The following is a 16,679-nucleotide window of genomic DNA, read 5'->3' as shown; positions in this document are numbered from 1 at the left end:
CATTCAAAGGGCAGCTAGGTGACACATTGGATAAAACACTGGCCCTGGAGTCAGGAGTATACCTGAGTTCAAATCCAGCCTCAGACAATAATTACCTAGCTGTGTGGCCTTGGGCAAGCCACTTAACCCCATTTGCCTTGAGAAAAACTTTGAAAAAATCATTCAAATTAGCATGGCACCAACTTGTGCCTCATATATAGGCCAAGCCATGACACCAGGGGCCAATAATAAAATCCTATACCTAATGAACTAAGATACCTGATGACAAGTTCACCTTTTTAACTAATACAACCACAGACCCATTGGAAAAGCTATTGAATTAATGATCTTCTAAGCCTTCTCCATTCTTTTAAAGGTCCCAATCTCTGGACTGTCTACCACAACTCTCTATATGATTTTAGTTAGAAAGTAACTTAAGAGTTTCTCCTTACAAAGTAGAACATCTTTGCATTTGGAGACATAAAAAGAGTGCCCAAGATCAAAATATAATTTTGCTCTTCCTAAAACTTGAACATTTTAATTTAAATAGCAGTCAAAATTGAGAGTCAGAATGATACAATAAAGGGCATAACTTGAAGCCAGAATCACAGGTTAAGAGCTGGAAGAGACCTTAACAACTGTCTAGTGCAAATGAGTTCTCCAAGGTGATAGAGTGTAGTAAGCAACAGAGGCAGGATTTGGACTAGGTCCTCTGACCCCAGGGCCAGTGCTTTTCCAATCGAATCATATGATCCTGGTAAGTGCATTCAGGTAGCAAAGGCTATGGATTATATGTGGAGATAACTCCTACACCAATAAAATCATGGATGAGGACTAAAAATCAAAATAAGCAGACCCTACCAAGTTGTAGTATAGGATACATAAACTTCCCTACTTACAAACATGCCAAAATGTCCTCTCCCATTTCTAAAAATCTATTACTTCATTTACCACCATCTTTTCTTTCTCCCTGCTTTCACCACCAAAACTCCTACAAAAAGCTGTCCATACATTTTGCCTCCATTTTCTAACTACACTGTCACTTTTTTTGTTTTGTTTTTGCAAGGCAGTGAGGTTAGTGACTTGCCTAAGGTCACACAGCTAGGTAATTATTAAGTGTCTGAGGTCACATTTGAACTCAGGTCCTCCTGACTCCAAGGCCAGTACTCTACCCACGTGTCACCTAGCTGCCTCTTTCACTGTCACTTTTCAACCCTTTGAAGTTTGGTTTCTAACCTCATCATTCAACTAAAATCACTTTCTTCAAGATTAGCAGATGTATCGATTGCCAAATCCTTAGCCTTTTTCTCAGTTCTTATCCAGGATACTGCAGTATTAGATGCCATTGGTCACTAAATAATTCTAGCCACCTTCTCTCCCATTGAGTACTCCTAAGTAGTCTCTTACATGTCTGACCACTCCTTCATTCAGGACTTTTTTTTCACTTTTTTTCTTGGTTCTCATCAGCATCCTTGAATTCAACCATGTTTATGCAGAAAACTCTCAAAGCTATATATCTAGCCAACATTCTCCCACAATCAATTAAGAAATGACTTGTAATCTTATAAATTTCATTCAATTCTCTGTAATTTTAGAAATGAGACCTTTATCAGAACCCTTAGCTGTGAAAATTGTTTCCCAGCTTTGTTTTCCTTCTAACCTTGGCAGCATTGGCTTTATTGTGCAAAACCTTTTTAATTTAATATAGTCAAAATCATGCATTTTGCAATTTATAATGTACTCTATTTCATGTTTGGTCATGAATTTCTCCCTTTTCCATAGATATTTTTGATCTGTTACTTGGTCCATGGTCACCTTTCATGTCTAAATCTGTAGCCATTTTGATCTTTTGGTGGAGGGTGTGAGATGTGGGTCTATGCCTAGTTTTTGGCCATATTATTTTCCAATTTTTGTAACAATTTTTGTCATAATGTTATTTATCCCAGAAGCTAATTTCTTTGGGTTTGTCAAACAATGGATTACTACATTCTAATCCACTGGTCCATTACTCTATTTCTTAACCAACACCAGGCAGTTTTGATAACTGCCTCTTCATAGTATTTTTTTTCATTAATTCCCTTGATATTCTTGGCCTTTTGTTGCTCCAGATGAATTTTATTTTTTTCCTAGTTCAGTAAAATAGCTATTTTTTAGTTTGATTGGTGTGGCACCAAATAATTTGATTTGGGTAGAATTGTCATTTTTATTATATTACTTGACTTAACCATGAGCAATTGACATTTTTCCAATTGTTTAGATCTGTGCAAAGTGGTAATTGTGTTCAGTTTCTGGGTTTGTCTTGGGCATACTTTATGTTGTCTGTAGTTACTTTATTTTTTTAAATTTATTTTTATTAAAGATATTGAGTTTTACAATTTTCCTCCCATCTTACTCCCCCCCCCCCCACAGAAAGCAATCTCAGTCTTTACTTTGTTTCCATGTTGTACCTTGATCCAAATTGGGTGTGATGAGAGAGAAATCATATGCTTAAAGAAGAGACAAGAAGTCTAAGAGGTAAATGTTTTTTCCCTAAATTAAAGGAAATAGTCCTTGAGCTTTGTTCAAACTCCACAGCTCCTTATCTGGATACAGATGGCACTCACCTTTGCAGACAGCCCAAAATTGTTCTCAATTGTTGCACTGATGGAATGAGCTAGTCCTTCAATGTCTGCAGTTACTTTAAATGGAATTTATCTCTCTTGCCCTTGGGCTTTGTTGTTCTTAGATAGAAATGCAGGTGATTTATGTAAGTTTATTTTATATCCTGATACTTTACTTGTTTTAAGTAGTTTTTTAGATAATTTTTAGGGTTCTCCTAAGTATACCATCAAATCATCTGCAGAGTTTTTGCTTCCTCATTGCCAATTCTAATTCCTTCAATTTCTTTTTCTTCCCTTATTGCTCAAGCTAACATTTATAATACTACACTGAATAGTAATGGTAATGATGGGCATCCTTGTTTCACCCCTGATCTTACTGGAAGTGCTACCAGTTTATCTCTATTATATATAGTAGTTGATAGTTTGGGATTTTACTTATTCATTTATTCCTATACTCTCTAATTTTTTTTTAACCTCAATGTCAATAATTGGTTAATAAGCACCTACTATGTGCAAAGTACCATGGATACAAAAAGAAGCAAAAGGTAACACTTGTTTTCAAGGATCTCACAATTTAAGAGCCACTCCATTTCTTACGTAGTGCCAAACTGTTTTAAGGCAGCTTTGTAGTACATTTTTGAGATCTGATACTGCTAGACCCGCATCTTTCTAAACTTTATATGAGCATTTGGAATGGATATTTCTCCAAATCTGCTCATCTCATGTTTATTTTGAAGACATAAGAATGTCCTTGTTTTGCTTCTTCCAGCCAATTCTCCAGTGTGTTCTCCATAGCATCTTTTAGAGAAATGGACATTTAGGCAAAATAATGTGGCCAACCCTCTGGAGTTGTGCTCTTTGCAGTCAAGCTCTCTGCAGTTATATTTGAAAAAGGACCACAGTATACAGTGTCTTATCCTGCCAGAGATGATCTTTAAAATCTTCTTAAGACAATTCAGATGGAAGCAATTCACCTTCCTGGCATGGATTTGGTATGCTGCTATCAGGTTCCACAGGCATTCAGCAGTGGGATCAGTACGTGGTTCTTTAGACCGGCTCCTGTCCTCGCCCTTTCTTCTGGTCCGGCCCCCAAAGGGCTCTCATCCATGGAAGCCGCGGGGTTGGGCTGGAGGGAGGGAGCCGCCATCGGCCAGGACGGGCCACGAAGCCCGAGCTAGTTTTTTTGTTTTTTGTAATAGGAATGGATGTGGTATTTTGTCAAAGGCTTTTTTGGCATCTATTGAGATAATCATGTAATTTCTGTTGGTTTTGTTACTGATATTTTCAATTCTGTTGGGCGTTTTCCTGATATGAACCATTCCTGCCTACCTGGTATAAATCCTACTGGACCATGGTATATTATCCTAGTAATAACTTACTCTATGTTCATCTCTTTCCTAAAATTTTTAAGACTTTTCATCAGCGTTCAGTAGGGAGAATGGTCTATAATTTTCTTTGCTTTTTAGATATCAGCACCATATTGTCATAAAAGGAATTTGGCAGAACTCTTATTTTTAAAAATAGCTTATATAAAAATTGGAACTAATTGTTTCTTAAATGTTTGGTAGAATTCACTTGTAAATCTATCTAAACTGAGACTTTTGTTCAGCGAACTTATTGATAGTTTCTTCAATTTCTTTCTCTGAAATGGGCTTATTTTATTTCCTATTCTGTTAATCTGAGTAGCTTGTATTTTTGTAAATTTTCATCCATTTCACTCAGATTGTCAAATTTATTGGCATTCAGTTGGGCAAAATAGCTCTGAATTATCTCTTTAATTTCCTCTTCATTGGTGTAAGTTCACCCTTTTCGTTTTTGATACTGGTAATTTGGTATTTCTTTTTTTTAAAAAAACAGAACAAACCATAACAGCATTTAGAGATAAAAAATTTAAACTGCTTTAGCTGCAACTGACAAATTTTGTTGCCTCATTGATTCCATTTTCTTAGATGAAATGATTGTTTCTATGATTTGCTGTTTGATCCACTTTTTAAAATTAAGTTAGTTTCCAATTTTTGTTTTATCTTTCCAAGACACTTTATTACATGTAATTTTTATCCCATCATGGTCTGAAAAGTAGGCATTTATTATTTCTGCCTCTCTGTATTTGATGGTAAGGTTTTTATACCCTAGTACATGGTCAATTTTGTTATAAGTAAAGAAAAAGGTACATTTTCTTCCTTCTTTTGTTTTCTCTAGAGGTCTATAATATCTAAGATTTTATTCACTTTTTTAATTTCATTTTGTTTATTTTGTGGTTAGATTTACCTAGTTCTGAAAGAGGAAAGTTGAAGTCCCTTGCTATTATACTTTTGCTGTTTATGTCTCCTTGTAATTCATTCAGCTTCTCCTCTAAGAATATGAATGCTATACCACTAGGTGCATATATGTTTAATAATGATAAAACTTCATTGTCTATGGTGATTTTTAAGAAGATGTAGTTTTCTTCCTTTTCCCTTTTAATGAGATCTAGATTTACTTTTGCTTTGTCTGAGATCAGGATCACTATCCCTGATTTTTTTTACTTCTGCTGAACCATGTTTTGCTCCTGCCTGGTTTTTTTTTTAAGCCATTTTTCCAATCCACTCCTATTTTATGGGAAAGTATGAACTCTCCCATAACACAATTATGGTAAGATTACTAATTCTTTATTTCCTTCCATGCTAGCTTTTCCCATTTGTACTTCTCTTTCCTTTCTTCTTATTCCTACTTACCAATGTTTTGTTCCCTTTTCAAATTTTCACTTTACTTTCACTTATACCTTCATCTTTCCTTTTATCAGTCCCTTATCTTTTCTTTTCTTTTCCCATCCCACTTCCCTAGAGGGTAGGATAGATTTTAAACCCAATTAGAAATATGTCATTCCCTCTCTGGGCCAAATCTAGCAGGATTTACTCAGTGTTCACACCTTCCCTTCTTCCCTTATACTACAATAGGTCTTTGTGTCTCTTTACCTGGTGCAGTTTATCCACTAATGCCTAGCCTTCTCCTATTTTAGTCCTTTTTATGTTTTAATTATTTTAACCCTTTCTGGTACTTATATCAAAATATACTCCTTTTATCTGACCTGATAAAAGTCCTTTTCTAAAGATTGATTTATTGCTTGATTGTTTGATAAGCAGCATTGCCTCATTGCCACTAAGTACCCTCCCCTCTTCTGTCTCATTAGAAATACACTTGTCAAAAGTCATGAATCACATCAAATTATAATCACTTTATACCTTAGCCCTCTTTTCAAGTACATTCCATGGACACAGTCCTCATGAGCCAAGGCATTATGCAAATTGAAATCATTTCACGAACCATTCATTTATACCACCCCCCCTTAAGCATTCTCTCTCTAAATGTAGTGAAAGGTTCAAGCAAAGCAAATTTCTTCATGTTTTTATGTCCAGTCTCTCTATACTTTTCTCTCTCTCTCTGTCTCTATAGTACAACCATTTTTTTTTACAGCCCTCCCCAAAGTATAGAGTACACAATCTCCCACTATACCTTTAGTGCCTCAACTATGGTACTAAAACCCTTGTTAATTTAAGTATGGATCAAGATAAAACCATTTCCTAATCTCTTTGTGTCCAATCCTTCTAAGTATTTCCCACCCTCTTTGCTGTATTATACTATAAACCTTTAAGTAATAAAGTCACTTCTAATTTAATTATGTATAGAGCCTCTAAGTACTCCAAATACTGGGACATCCTGAAGGTCTCAAGAATTTTAGAACTGATTGTAAGGAATGGGAGACACTTGCACAGGACCACCTAGCATAGGGGGCCCCTCCTCAGAAAAAGTGCTGAGCTCTGAGCAAGGCAGAATTAAAGTAGCTCAAAGGGAACATGAAATACACGAGTTTAGAATAAAAGCCCTGTGTTCACCTGGTGTGTTTGTGCCCAACCTGTAGTAGAACATTCAGAGTTGTACTGGTCTGATCAGTCACAGTCAGATAGACTATAATTTGCTTCAAACAATGATGTTTTGATCTTCTTCTATAACAAAGGACAAGAACCAACCATACCTGTATCCTTTAAGTACAACCTCTTCAACTATATAATATTTAACTCTTTAACTATCCTAAGATAAATACAATTCTCAAGAGTTACAAGTATTAGCTTCCCTTGTGGGGTTGTATACAATTTAATGCTAGTAATTAACATTTGTTTTGTTTTTGCCTTTTTCCATTTACCTTCTTATGTGTCTCTTGAAGATCAAATTATCCATTTGGTTCTGGTATTTTTAATCTGGAAATTTTGGAAGTCCTCTACTTCACTGAACATCCATTTTGTAGTATTTTCTCCTTTATTTGAGAATTCAGGAATTTGGCTATGATAATAGTCCTTGGAGGTTTTATCCTTAGGGCCTGCTTCTGGAGATGCTCTGTTTCAAGTGCTATTTTGCCTTCTTGCTGTAGTTTATTTGAATAATTTTTCCTGATAATTTCCTGAAAGACATTTTCTAGGCTCTTTTTTTGATCTAGATTTTCTATTAGACCAATAATTTGTAAATTCTCTCTCGCGGATCTATTTTCTAGGTTGTTTGTTTTTCCTAAAAGATACTTTGTTTTCTTCAATTTTTTTCAGCCTTTTGAATATGTTTGACAGAATCTTGATCTCATAGATCATTAGTCCAGTTTTACTTTTTAGGGGTTTTATTTTCTTCAGATAGCCTTTGAATTTCCTTTTCCAGTTGGTTAATTTTATTTTTTTAAACTTTTTTAAATTTAAGGCAGTGGGATTAAGTGACTTGCCCAAGGTCACACAGCTAGGCAATTATTTAATATCTGAATCCATATTTGAACTCAGGCTCTCCTGATTCCAGGACCAGTGCTCTATCCACTACACCACCTAGCTGCCCCTAATTTTACTTTTTGCTGAGTTGCCTTCCCTTTCCAGTTGGTTGTGTTTTAAATAAGTTGCATTCCTTTTCCAGTTAGTCAATTTTATTTTTTGAAGAGTTACAGTCTTTTTCCAGTTGGTTATTTTTACTTTTAAAGGAGATGATTTCTTTGGTCATTTTTTTCACAATTTTCCTGCATGGCTCTCATTTCTTTTTCCATTTTTCTTCTCTTCTTTGGTTTTTAAATTCTTTTTAAAACTCTTCTAAGAGATTTTGGATTTGAGTCCAATTCATAGACTCCCTTCAGACTTCCCATGTGGGTAATTTGTTGCTGCTTTCTTCTGAGGTGGCATTTTTATCATCTCTATCTACACAGTAGTTTTCTGTGGTTAGCATTCTTGGTTTTCTCCTCATTTTGATTGTTGAGTTCTGCTCCTGAGGTATAGTAAATATACTCCCCAAACTTTTTGTGCTGGGGTTGGGGTTTGAACCCTGGCTTATCACTGGTCAAGATGTTGCTTAAACAGCCCAGGCATTGCCTAATGCAGATTTTCCTCCTTTATATTCAGTTTCTGCCAATGTAGTGGTTTGTTCCCAACCCAGGACTGTCTTTTTCCCTAGTGTCCTCAGGGTTCAGACTTTGGGGCTGGGACCATCCTTGCTGGCTTACTATGTAGGTACTGAAACCTGGGCAACTTTTTGGCTAAGACCCTGCTAGCCTTCCCATTCTCCTGTCTAGCTGACCTTCCCCTTTTCTCCTGAAGAACTAAATATTCTCTGAAGATCCTCCACAATGTCTATAGTTTTAAACTGGTTTTGACCTTTTTCATGGTGGGATCTGTGGTTTTAATGTCTGTATACAGGCTTCATTTGACAGATGTAGGGAGAAGCTCCAGCAGCATGCTAGCTTCATACCACCATCTTGGCTCCACCCAATACCAGTATTTTTAATTGGATATCATCATCTCAAATTCTATACTTCCACAACTCCCCTCTGCCTAACTTTTCTATTTCTATGGAGGGCTTTCAGTATCCTTTCCAGGGAACCAGGTTGAGACTTATCCTCAACATTTGTTTGCTATTGCAAAGTCTTGTCAAGTCTATCTCCACACTGTATCTTCAATTAATCCTTTTCTCTCTATCCACAGGTTATCACCTCTCTCCTGATTATTATAGCTTCTTAATTTACCTTCCACTTTTTCCTCTTCAATCTAGCCTCCACAAAGCTACCAAATTGATTTTTTCTGAAGCTTAGGCCTAATTGAGCTGCTCCTCTTGTTTCCAGATAATAAATTCTTCTTTGGCAGTTAAGACCTATCACAAAACCTTTCTAGGTTTATTTATACATTACTGTCCTTCACAAACTCTGTTTTGCTTAAAATTGGTCTACTTCCTGTTCTCTAAATATAACATTTCATCTCCAATCAATGCTTAAATGTACTCACCCCTCATATTGCCTTTTAAAACTTGTAACTTCCTTCAAAATTTAGCTCAAATGACGCTTCTTCCAAGAAATCTACCTGATCCCTTCAGTTGCACTTATCCTCCTCTGTATCTATATGTAATTTTCTGAGTTCATGTCCTATTCCACCTCTCTTTCCCCAACATATCATAACCTTGCAATTTAAGCTTTTCAAAGGTCATGGGCTGTCTAGTTTTTTTGTCTTTGTAGTCCAAGGCCCCTAGCAGAGTGCCTGAAAAAATAATAACACAATAATGCTTCTTAATTCAATTCAACAAACATTTATTAAGCTCTAACTAGGTATTAGATATGGAGCTAGCTGTTGGTAACAGAAAGACAAAAGGAAAATGAATCTTACCCTCTAGGACCTTAAAATTCTACCAATGAATACAACATTTACATATTTAAATCTATACCAAATAATATGAAGTATTTGAAAATATTAAAAATGAGAGGGATTGAGGGCATCTAGGTGGTACAGTGGACAGAGCACCAGCCCTGAAGTCAGGAGTACCTGAGTTCAAATCTGGCCTCAGACACTCAATAATTGCCTACCTGTGTGACCTTGGGCAAGCCACTTAACCCCATTGCCTTCCAACTCTACCCCCCCGAAAAAAAAATGAGAGGGATTCATAAAGATTTCCCATAAGAAGTATGCCACACAGTATGAGCTTGCCTTAAATAAAACTAGAGATTGTAAAAAGTGTAGGTGAGGATGGGGTGTATTTCAGGCAATGAAATGTTGGTAACAGCAGCAAGGTCATTTTGAGTGCAATTAAGGAAGAAGTTTTGAGATACAAGATGAAGGCAGATTGTGGAGACCTTTCAATATTATGCCCAAAGAGTCTGTATTTCATCCTAGAGGGAAGAGGAAAGTCACAGAAAGTTTTTTTTTTGGTTTTTGCAAGGCAGTGGAGTTAAGTGACTTGCCCAAGGTCACACAGCTAGGTAATTATTGAGTGTCTGAGGCCGGATTTGAACTCAGGTCCTCCTGACTCCAGAGCAGTACTCCATCCACTGTACCACCTAGCTGCCCCCCATGGAAAGTTTTTGAGTCAGAGACATTTATTTTCAGAAGATTATGTTGGCTGCAGTGAGAAGGAGACTGTAGGGGGACTCATCAGAAGACAGAATCCCAAAAGTTTGAGCAAGGTGGTGCTAAGGACCTAAATAAAGGTGAAATTCATGTTAGTAGAGAGAAATGAAGAGATACAAAAGATCTTATGAAACTGGAATTAACGAGATTTAGCAAATAGCTGGATAATGATGGAAGGGAGGGGAAGGAAAAGGACAAATATTCTTATAGTACTGTGCACCAAGAGCTTCTTAAAAAATATCTCATTTGATCCTCACAACAGTGTGAAGGAAAGGGAAGAGTTAAGGATGATTACAAGGTTTTGAAAATGGCTGACTAGATGGGTAGTGGTACAATGAAGGGCAGGTTTGGAGAGGGTTGGGGAAGAAAATGAGTTTTGTTTTGAATATGTTTTGTATCAGTAATGCTTAAAGGAGATAATTAAAAATATGTAACTCAGGATAAATTCAAACTGGATCAATAAACACAGAGTTCATTTGCATAGAAATCATCAATAAATACATGCAAATCAATGATTGACAGAGGGGATATAAAGAAAAGAGGTCAGAGTCTTTACTCATGGATGATGAGTCTTTGATCTTGGGTGCTGACAACAGAACAATTTCATAAAAAATCAAAAAGATAACATACAGGAGGAAATGCTTAACAGTGTCAAGTGCTTCAGAGATTAAGACAGTCTTGAAAGACTGAGAAAAATGTTTTCAGGTTCACTAATTGACATTATTGATAACTCTGGAAAAATCTATTATCCAAATTTTAATTTATTTAAGACAAATGCTGTCTTAATGTTTTAATGTCTTAATGTCTCAAATGTTTTACCAGAGAATATGAACCAGAGAATTTTAATTAAGATCATTAATTTATTTAGTTTTTTCATATGTTTATAAGCTGTGGTTTGGTACACAGTGATCTGAATGAATTGTAAATGTGAGAAAACATAAATTCAAGAGAAGTATGTTCCAATTAAACCACAGTTCATGCATGTGTCTATGAATATCTGAACCCAAAGAGTGTGACGCACTCCGAGTCAAGACTAAAGAATACCAAGCTGCAAAATCAAGAGTTGGAAAACCTACAATTGCTGCTTATTAGGAGACATAAGAGAAGTGCTTATTGCACAGGTCTCTTCATTTTAGTCATTCAGGGCACACAGCACAGGACCAATACTGGAGCCAACCTACCTACTTATTCTCTCAGGTTGGTAGAACAATTTGCTTGATTTTCTGAGAGAAGAATTAAGTTCCTGAAGTATGCAAGTTTTCTTTTTTTTAATGGATTCTTATAGAAATATCAATATGAAAAAAGGAGAGAGAAATGTACAAGAGAAATCAAATGTTTTAGATAATAAGACAAAGGACTTATGTTTACACAAAATAAAACTTATTTATCTCTAATTGTAAAATAATTCATTGCTTTGTGGGGTATACAAGTAAGTAGTGGTGAAAGTGGGGCATCTGCAATACCTGAAATAAAGAAAAGAAAGTTAAAGTGATTATGGGACAGAAATTTCACTTGATCTTAAAAGGCAAAGATTTGAGAACAGATCAAAGAGCCTCTCATTCATATTACAAATTCATATTACTAACATCTAAAACAAAATATAAAAAATAGGATAATGCAGGGTACCAGGTGGGAGCAATTTGAAAGCCTGTTGAGATTAATGGCCAGAAAAATTACCTTGTAATATTAGCATAAAATAAATTTAAATTTTGTTATAGAAGCTAAATACTTACCAGCTGGTGCTAAAGATTTCAGTGCTTCCAAGAGATGTGGACTAGAGAACTTAACCAGGCATCTGAAGGGTTCTTCTCTTTCAGCCAAGATGCTGTTATTAGAGTTAATTTTGAATTTGGTTTCAAGCTGCCAATAAAAAGATAAATATATGAGCACATTTTTAAGACTATTATAAACAGGTTGAAAGAACAAATACATCAAGTACTGGTTTCAGTCAGAAAAACCTAGATTCAATTCTTGTCTTTAGTATTACTTGCTATGTAATCTTATATATAACTTAGCTCTCAGTTCCCCAAGCTCATTGCAGAGCTGGTGGCAATCTGTAATGGTAGAAAGGTAATCACATATAATCACAGATTGAGAACTAAAATACCTTTTAAATCTACATTCTTTTTAAATTTTTTTCTCAATTACATGTAAAAAAAGTTTTTTAACATTTATTTTTTAAAATTATGAATTCCAAATTCTCTCCTCTCTACCTACTCCTCCCTGAGGGCAAGCAATTTGATAGAGATTTATATATATATATATATATATATATATATATATATATACACACACACACACACACACACACACACATATACATATATATATGAAATATTAGCCATGTTGCAAAAGAAAACAGATAAAAGAAACAAGAAAAATAAAAAAGTATGCTTCAATCTGTATTTAGACTCCTTAAGTTCTTTCTCTGGAGGTGCACAGAATTTTTCATTATAAATCCTTTGAAATTATCTTGGATCTATCAGAATAGTTAAGTCATTTACAGCTGATCATTATACAGTATTGCTGCTACTATGTACAATGTTCTGGTTCTGCTCACTTCACTTTGCATCAGTTCATATAAATCTTCCTAGGTTTTTTCCAAAATCATTGTGCCCTTCATTTCTTCTTCTTCCTTTTTTTTTTTTTTTTTTTTTTGGTTTCTTTAAGGGAATGGGATTAAGGGACTTGCCCAAAATCATGCAGCTAGGTAATTACTAAGTGTCTGGGGTTGGATTTGAACTCAGGTCCTCCTGAATCCAGGGCCAGTGTTCCTAAGATCCACTGTACCACCTATCTGCCCCTGCCCTTCATTTCTTATAGCACAATTTTTAAATATTTACATGGCTGATAAAATCATTTTTGTATATAATTTTAATGCAAAAACATCTCATGTTCTACTAATTAATATTATTCAGTAAGCACTTGTTGCATACTGTTATTCTGAGCATTGACAATTTCCAAACATGTATTATTTTGATGAGAAAAATACTTGAAAAGTTGGAGCTGAATAGTGAATAGTTGTGTCATATTTTATGTAAGAGACATTTTATCTTAAAGAGTTATGTGGGAAGGGCGGTTAGGTGGCGTAGTGGATAAAGCACCGGCCCTGAAGTCAGGAGTACCTGGGTTCAAATCTGATCTCAGACACTTAATAAATGACCTAGCTGTGTGGCCTTCGGCAAGCCACTTAACCCCATTTCCCTTGCAAAAACCTAAAAAAAAAAAAAAAAAAAAAGAGTTATGTGGAGATATAATACTGGCCCTGGAGTCAGGAGCACCTAAGTTCATATCTGCTCACAGACACTTAATAATTACTTACCTGTATGACCCTGGGCAAGTCACTTAACCTTACTGCCTTGCCATAAATAAATAAACAAATAAATGAATAGAGTTGTGTGTTTGAAAGTAAAATATTTTAATTTAAGAAAAAGTAGTATAATTTAACTTGTTTCTAGTTTAAAATGTTTTCTAAATATTCTTTTTTTGAATCTAGTCATTGCAGTAAAGCCTTTTTTATTTTTTAATTTTGAATTAATTTATTTATTCTTATTTTGTACAAATAATGTTTTTTATACATTAATAAAATATTCTTGTTTAATAGGAAACATAATACCCCCCAAAAAATAAAGACCCACATGAGTAATAAAGGGGAGAGAAAAAATTAAAATTAAAAAAAAAATAAGTGATAATTGTAGGTATGGCCAGGTGTTGCAGTAGACAGAGTACCAGCCCTGGAGCCAGGAGGACCCAAGCCCAAATCTGGCCCCATGCACCCAACAGTCATCCAGCAGTGTGACCCCATGCAAGTCACCCCAACCCCATTGCCCTGCAAAAAAATAATAATAATAATAATAAAAATGTGCTTGAGTCTGTGTTCCAACACCACCAGCTCTGTCGCGGGTGGATCACATTCTTTATAAGTCCATCACAAAAGTTCCTTCCATATTTTTCCACCATTGCCATTGCTGATCACAACTCCCTCCATTTGTACTTCTCCACTATCATGTACTACATTTTCTCTCTCCTTTCACTGTCTCTGCTGTATTGTAGCTGAGTGGTACAGCAGACAGATCCCCGGCCCTGGGGCCAAGAGACCCCAAGCCCCCATACCACCCCTTAGGCCCAGCATCCACCTGGCCCTATGGTCCCAGACAGGCCATCCAATCCCAGCCCCTTGCAAGAAAATATGTTATATCTGACCACTTTCCCCCCCATGGTCCATCCTCTTCTCCATCACTCACATCCCCCCTCTTCCCCATGTCCTCCTTCTCTCCTTCTTACTCCATATGTCTATACCCCAATGAGTATGTATATACACACACACACACACACACATATATATACTGTTTCCTCTCCTAGCCACCTCTGATGAGAGCAAAGATTCCCTCATTCCCACTTGCCTTCCACCTTTCCATAACATTGCAATAGCTCACTGTAATAAAGAAAAATCTTATATGAAATATCTTAGCCTATTCGTCCTCTCCTTTTTCTTTCTCCCATTACATTTACCTTTTATCTATTGACTCCATTTTTCCACCACATTATATCTTCAAATTCAGCTTTCTCCTGTGTTTCATCTATAAAAGCTCCTCCTACCTGATCTATTAAATGAGAAGGTTCATTTGAGTATTATCAGTATCATTTTTCTATAAAGGAATTATACAGTTTATCATCATTAAGTCCCTCATATTTTCCCCTTCTCCTCCCATCTCTATGCTTCACCTGAGTCCTGTATTTGAAGATCAAACCTTCTGTTCAGCTCTGGTCATTCCAACAGAACATTTGAAATTTCCCTGGTTCATTGAAAGTCCATCTTTTTTCCCTCGAAGAGGATGTTCAGTTTTGCTGGGTAGTTGATTCTGGGTTGCATTCTAAGCTCTTTTGCCTTCTGGAATATTATATTCCAAGCCCTACGAGCTTTTTAATGTAGTTGCTGCTAAGTCCTGTGTGATCCTGACTGCAGCTCCACGATATTTGAATTATGTCCTTCTGGCTGCTTGTAATATTTTCTCTTTGACTTAGGATTTCTGGTATTTGGCTATAATATTCCTGGGGGTTGTATTTTTTTTATCTCTTTCTCGGGGAGATCAGTGGATTCTCTCCATTTGTATTTTACCCTCTGCTTTTAGGATATCAGGGCAATTTTCCTGTAGTAATTCTTTGAAAATGATGTCAAGGCTCTTTTCATGAAAGTCATGACTTTCAGGTATTCCAATAATTTTTAAATTATCTTTCCTGAATCTGTTTTCCATATTGTTTTTTCAATGAGATATTTCACATTTTCTTCTAATTTTTCATTCTTTTGGTTTTGAAGTATTGTGTCCTGATTTCAGCACAGTTCTATTCTTTGTCTGAAGGATTTGTTTTCCTCAGAGAACTTTCTCATCTGGCCAATTCTGCTTTTTTTCCCCCCTAAGGCAATGGGGTTAAGTGGCTTGCCCAAGGCCACACAGCTAGGTAATTATAAGTGTCTGAGGCCAGATTTCAACTCAGGTACTCCTGACTCTAAGGCTAGTATTCTTATCCACTGCACCACCTAGCCACCCCGCAATTCTGCTTTTTAAAGCATTTTTCCCAATAACTTTTTGAGCTGTTTTATCCATTTGACCTATGCTGGTTTTTAACATGTTATTTTCTTCAGCATTATTTTGGATCTCCTGACTTCATGTTTTTCCCAATTTTTCTTCTATCTCCCCTCACTTGATTTTTAAAGTCTTTTTTTGAGCTCTGTCATAGCCTGAGCCCAATTTCTGTTTTTCTTGGAGTCTTTAGATGCAGGAGCTTGTACTTCCTCATCTTCAGACTGAGTGTTTCGATCCTGTTTGGGATCACAGGCAAAGTATTTCTCAATGGTGTTCCTGTTTTTTCTCTGTTTACTCATTTCCCAAGCCTGCACCTGGTTTGGGGGTGCTTCCTGAGCTTTTGAGTATTATTGGGATTCCTCCCCATGCTCCGTGTGTGAGGCTCTGTCTTCCCTCCTGGTCCGTGAATGACCATAAGCACACCCCTCTGCCACTGGGCTAAGGTGGGTGGGGCCCTGCTGTTCTATGGGGGGGCCTAGACTGCAATCAGGATCTGAATGTGGTCAGAACCCCAGAGTCCTGTTTCAGGAACAGAGGACAGAGCTTGGCAATCTCTCTCCACTCCCCTCCCTAGGCTCAGCACTCACACCCTGGGGGCTCCTGCTTAAGGGCTTCTGCTTCCGGTTCCTGGATCTGGGCTGAAGCAAAGCTGCTTACTGTGTGCCCTGAGGGCTGGGCTTCATGTGCTCACTCTGGCAGAGGTTCCCTGCTGATCCGCCAAGTTGTGCCCGGTGCTCCCCAGGGTGTAGGTAAGGAAACTCCTTGCTGCTGTGAGTCATGGCTCCCCATCGCCCTGGGGTTGCCTCTGAGAGGATTAAGTTCTTTGCTTTGGCAGTCCACCCCTCTGGCAGGCTGCCCCTCCAACCCAGGGGGAGCAGAGCCTTTCCACTCATTTCCAGGTTACCTTGGGTTGGAAAACTGCCTCACTGGGTCCCTCTGTGGGTTCTGTCTCTCAAAAATTTAGTTAAGAGTCCTTAGCTTTTAAGTTTTAAGAGAGAGCACCTAAGAGATGATTCTCTCTTGTCACCATCTTGGTTCTGCCCCCTAAATATTCTTTTTTAGATTTTTCAAGGCAATGGGGTTAAAGTGGATTGCCCAAGGCCACATGGCTATGTAATTATTAAGTG

The 16,679-nt window shown here is 36.8% G+C and overlaps 1 protein-coding gene across 3 annotated transcripts in view; it reads right to left on the bottom strand.

Annotated features, from left to right (window-relative positions):
* Positions 1 to 9,198: 9,198 nt before the first annotated feature.
* CENPN (centromere protein N) overlaps positions 9,199 to 16,679 on the bottom strand; it is a 57,313-nt gene continuing 49,832 nt past the window's right edge. For 2 of the 3 annotated variants that reach the window (XM_074209725.1, XM_074209726.1), the window contains 2 exons: positions 11,701 to 11,827; positions 9,199 to 11,430 (listed from right to left, as the gene is read on the bottom strand). In XM_074209725.1, the coding sequence (XP_074065826.1) occupies positions 11,348 to 11,430; positions 11,701 to 11,827 (210 nt within the window). In that variant the 3' untranslated portion in view covers positions 9,199 to 11,347. Of the gene's footprint in view, positions 11,431 to 11,700; positions 11,828 to 14,479; positions 14,572 to 16,679 lie in introns of those variants that run through there. The other variant, XR_012473428.1, reaches the window with a different exon arrangement.

Source organism: Macrotis lagotis, chromosome 1 (genome assembly GCF_037893015.1).
Source record: "Macrotis lagotis isolate mMagLag1 chromosome 1, bilby.v1.9.chrom.fasta, whole genome shotgun sequence".
NCBI classification, from domain to species: domain Eukaryota; kingdom Metazoa; phylum Chordata; class Mammalia; order Peramelemorphia; family Peramelidae; genus Macrotis; species Macrotis lagotis.
The sequence above is the reverse complement of the archived record's forward strand: the minus strand, read 5'-3'. Positions and strand labels throughout refer to the sequence as shown.